Genomic DNA, 5,361 nt, shown 5'->3' with positions numbered 1-5,361 from the left:
TTTTTAATTTATTTTCTTGATAACATGAAAAATAGAAAATAAAGAGTCAATTGTTACGTAAAGAAACGGGAAATCACCCAAAATTTCATAAAAATATATTGCGATTAGATGTCAAATTGTTGGGGAATAATAAAGACAATTTTTCGAAACACTTCAAATTATAATTATTAATAAAATTAACCATTAATTATAATAAAAACGATAAATACAGCTGGTTTCAGAACTCAATAATCATGTCCAAACCACAGCGAAAACCCGCTTCAAAAAATTGGATTTGAGCGTGTTGCGCCACAGTACAAAATCGGGTCGTGGCTGTGATTTATTAGATTTCTGTGAAACCCATGCAACAGAAATCATGGAATGTCTAACACTCCAACAACAAATGAAATTGTTGAAAAGTGAAAAATGGCTTGAAAAGGTTTCAATTGAAACGAAAGCCAAAGTGTTGGGTGTCTCACCCTCGACGGCCCGCCTCAACAACTTGTATGACGATGTTGAAGGGAAGTCTGGAAGAAAACGAGAAATTAATCAATCGAGGATGCCGTTGTTGTTGGAAACAATTCGAGAAAGACAAAACACCACCAAACCAATCACCACTAAAGAGATGGGAAATGTTGTAGAAGGAGTTGTTGGGAAGAAAGTATCAAAAAGAACCATCGCAAACAGTTTGAGAAGGGAAGGTTTAATTAAGAAGATTGCAAACCAATGGATAAGGAGAGAGCCGAACTGAGTAAAGATGAGTTAAGAAGCTATGAAACTAAAGCTGTTGATTTGTTGAACAATGACAAACAATATGCCGGCGAAAGAGTTGTCCACTTGAATGGAGTTAAACCCTCCCTCCTTATCAACATGGACGAAAGTGGTTATTGTCCATTTGTGGATTCAAAAAAGCGACTTTTATGTTGACGACAAGTATGACTACACCAACTCTTACTCTGTTGATCGCTCTCAAAAACGCATAACATTGATTGCAGGAATATTTGCCAACAACACCACGCTGAAACCAATGATCATACTATCAAACTTGGCAATGAAAAATGAAATCGACAGATACATAGACAGAGATGATGTTGAAATTGCATATCAACGCAAATCCTTCATTACTGAAGACATATACACGTTGTGGTTTGAAAGATGTATTAAACCAGAAATGGAATTAAGAAGAAAAAATTGCCGACAAGAATGGGCGGTTTTAATACAAGACAACTGTGTTAGCCACATTAAAGATGGTGCTAGAAAGTGGCTGTTCGAAAATAAAGTGGCTTTATTATTATTGTGCCCACACAGTAGCCACTTGTCTCAGCCACTGGACGTCGTCATATTTGGCGTTCAAAAAGTTTGTTTTTTATTATGAGAGAAATTAGTGAAATAATATCATTATTCAAAACCGTTATAAGTCTTGTTAACATGTTTACTTTTATTTTATTGTTATTAACTGATAGAGAGCAATGGGTTCTTCGGTAGTTTCTCGGCTTGTTGGTATGAAGTACCCCGTTGGTGTTATGTCTCAAAAGGATGATGTTGAAGATGAAGTCAAGAAGGCTACAAAGCGAAGAAAAATGGAAATTTTAAAACGCAAGGATCAAGACGGTGCAATAGATGCTGCTAAGTTGGAGAGTTATATGTTTGTATGGTCACAAAAAGAGTCGTTGAAATCATCCAATCGTTCAAAATTGCCTGCGTAAACAACAACAACACCTCAGCCTTTCACATGTGTAGTTACGTAAAAAAGCAAATTGGAAAAGAAAAGGAGGGTACTTATGATGTCAGAATTTTTTTACTGTAGGGAGTATGCCTTCAGAATACGAGAGTTTTTGGGAGAACAGGTTTGCGTAGTTCCTGTTGCCTTACCCGGAAGAAGAAGCAACTTAAACATTGATAAAAACGAAGGCGTTTTAAAATGATTGAAAATTTGTGTTATGTTTGATTTATTTTTTGAATATTTCCTGATAATTTCAATTTAAGTTGGGCTGACCTGTAAGATTAATCAAAGTACACAAGTTCAAAAGGAATTCAAAATGAAATTTATTTTTATTATTCAATCATTGATAATATTATTTAAGTTTAAAATAATAAAAATATGGTTTTAAAAACGTCTTTTTAATACAATTGTCAAATTATGACATCTTGTAAACTTTAAGTTTTTACAGATCAACTCTGATTTTTACATATTTAACAGATCAATGGAACTGATATTTCTATTATTTACTCGCGTTTAAGTAACAACTGCATTTTCCTCAATTATTCTTACATCAACAATCTTTTTTTCACGACTGCTTATTATTGTTTGTTTTTTTCTCTTTGTTCAATGTGTTTATCGATGGCTTTATTTGCTTTAGTTGAACTAATACTGGTTGTCAAAAAGGTGGAATTGTGGAGTTTGTTTACATTTTGTTAATACAGAAGGTGTTGACAATATAGGTTTAGCGTTTCTTTTGATGATTGGCTTTTTACTTGTTTAAAGCATAAAATACTCTTGCCATTGACTAGAGCATTCATCTAATTGAAACTTTTATCATCTTTTTGTTATTGTTTTTTGTTATTGTTTATAAATGAGAAGAAATCTTCTTTCCCTTCATTTTCTATTTATTTTTTTGTTTTGATTTGAATAATATGTTCTTTTTGGTTCTGTTTGAAGGGAAAACAACTTCAATTAAGGGTACACCATAAGTGTAACTTTTATTGAAATACAAAAATAAACCGAACCTATATTCAATCAACAACCTTTTTTACCATGACTATATTAAAAAAACTCGACATTTTTATAAATTTGTTTAAATATGTATATAGTTTTTACAAAAAAATGATAATTTGTGTTAATCTTTATATAGTGTTATTTTTTTATTTGAAATTTAAAACTTCCAAGTTATTTCAAATTTGCTCATAGAACATTAATTGATTTTAATTAACATTATCTTTATATTTTAATTGATATAATACATTAAAAAATAAAAAAACAACAGAATTCAAGTTATGTCAATTTTTGTTATTTTTGAAACATAAAATCATATAGTTTAATTTTATATCGTGTTTTGAAAAATTAAATGTGTATTAGAACGTTGTAATTATATTTTATTAAAATATAATTTATTTAAAAATGCCAACAGTAAATGTTAATGTGATTTATAGTAATTATGTTCAAATTGTGCTGTGTAAAAATGACAATTTAGATCACAAAACAAACATTAAATTATTAAGTATAACAACAATTAACAATTTGTGTATATCAATAAATACTTAAATCTTTTTGAATTTGTGTATCATTAAAATATTCGTATTCATGTTTAAGCATTTTAAATGATCACACTACGTTTTGTTCTATATTAATTTTGAAGTTTGTACAATAACGATTGACTTTTTATTTTTTAAATATTTTACTTAATCTTATAATTATTTTAAAAGATTTGATTTTTCAATGTTGATGAAATTAAATAATATTTTTAGTGTCGAAATTAAAACTAATCAAAACAACTTAAATAATACAAAAAATATTTGCATATTATTCTAACACAATATCTTTTAAATTAATGAAAAGTTTAAATTGTTTTTTTATTTTTTAAAAAATTATTATTTTGCACTCTTATAAACAAATACAATTCTATTCATTGATGAAGTTAAAATGCGAAATTAAAAATTTATTAAGTATTATAATGTATTTTTAAACACAAAAATAATTATTGTGTGTTTTTTATTTGTAACAAACAACAAAATTAATTTTTAATTGACTTAATTTCTATATAATTATATTTAACAAAAATATTTTAATAAAAAAGTCAATTTTACAATATTGAATTTGATATATTTATAATATAAAGCCAATCATTGTAAAAATTGTAAGTTCTTTATTTTAAATTTGTTTTTATTTATATTGAAGTCTATCAAAATTATCATATTTGTTGAATATTTAACATGAAAAGAATCAAAAAGTCGGTATAATTCAATTTGTTTATGGTATTCATATTTTTTGTTATTAATTCATTTCATCAAGTAAATTTTGTTTGTTTTGTATTTATAACTTCTATACTTTTTAAACAAATTGTTATTTAAAATAATATTAAATTACATATAATATATTTTTTTTCGATCAGTCATGACAATTAAAAATGTTTCGTCTTTTTATGTAAATTAACAATAATGAAAAATAAAAATAATAAATTTTGTGACAAACATCTTAAGGCGACCTTGAAGATCCATCAAAATGCTTGGGCTGACAATAATTATTTAAAGTCAAAAACATACGTAAAATAATTAAGAACTGGTAACAAAAGGTTTGAAATGCTTGTCAGATAATTATAAATATAAAAAAATAATTAATTAATTATTTTTTAAGTTAAAAAAAGTGATTACAAAAAAAAATTATTTGGTAAACAAAAAAACTAATTGTATTTCTTTTAAAATATTCATATTCAAACAATTGTATTTCATATTAAAAATGTAGTTTTTTGATATTCACACACATAGTTACCAATATGACAAGACATGGAATGATAAATAAATAATTAACAATCATGTTCAAACGTATTTGTTGATGTAAACAAAACCAAAGAGAACATTTTTTTCGACATATTTTTGATAATTGAATATACTTTTTATATTTAAAATAGGTGTTACCATTTTCATTGTCTAACTACATCTAATAAGATTATTTTTCAATAACTCACTGTTGATAATAACATGTAAATAACTTTATTTGATATATATTATCTTTTTTATTTATTATGTCTGATTACACACATAAATAATACCAATTATAAAAATGACACTACAACTGTTATTGAACAGTGAAATAATTACATGATTATTCAGTTACTTATTAATGATTTTATTATGATAATTAATATAAAATGATTCTCTTTTATACTTTACGTATTCATTGTAAAATGAATTAATTTATCAAACATGTAAACTTTTTGAGTGTGTAAACATATAATTTCAAAATAAACAAAATTATAATTTTCAAAATATTAGTTTTGTTATTTAATTATTTATTATAATTAATTTTTATATCTATATTAAATTAATAAAACAAAATACCAATGCGCTATTCAAAAAAAATCGAAAATGATAAATATTTATATTATATATTATTAATTAAATTAAACTTATAAAATTATTTGTACTTAAATCAAATAAGAATTTTACTAATAAGAAAATAAAATTTTTTTTAAAAATTATGTAATAAAGAGGGACCTACATTGACCACCTTAACCAAAAAAAAATATTTGCCGCGAGTGTTTTTTGAAGGAAGTCCACTTTTCAGCCACTGTTTGTGCGTCCCCATGTCACCCACTTTCCTTGTCCGTACTGTGTGGACGCGGATGTGGTTCCCCCCCGCTTGCGGGGGGGTCAGGGGGGATCCGC

At 26.3% G+C, this 5,361-nt stretch overlaps 1 protein-coding gene across 1 annotated transcript; it reads left to right on the top strand.

Annotated features, from left to right (window-relative positions):
• Positions 1-355: 355 nt before the first annotated feature.
• EIN_313650 (hypothetical protein) lies at positions 356-730 on the top strand (the record flags this gene model as incomplete). The annotated part of the gene is made up of 1 exon (XM_004259666.1): positions 356-730. The coding sequence occupies one exon, from the start codon at positions 356-358 to the stop codon at positions 728-730; it is 375 nt and encodes a 124-aa protein (XP_004259714.1).
• Between the last annotated feature and the right edge of the window lie 4,631 nt (positions 731-5,361).

This window comes from Entamoeba invadens, assembly GCF_000330505.1.
Source record: "Entamoeba invadens IP1 unplaced genomic scaffold scaff_1105074726353, whole genome shotgun sequence".
NCBI classification, from domain to species: Eukaryota; Evosea; order Mastigamoebida; family Endamoebidae; genus Entamoeba; species Entamoeba invadens.
Note: the sequence above shows the minus strand (reverse complement) of the source record. Positions and strands in the feature narration are given on the sequence as shown.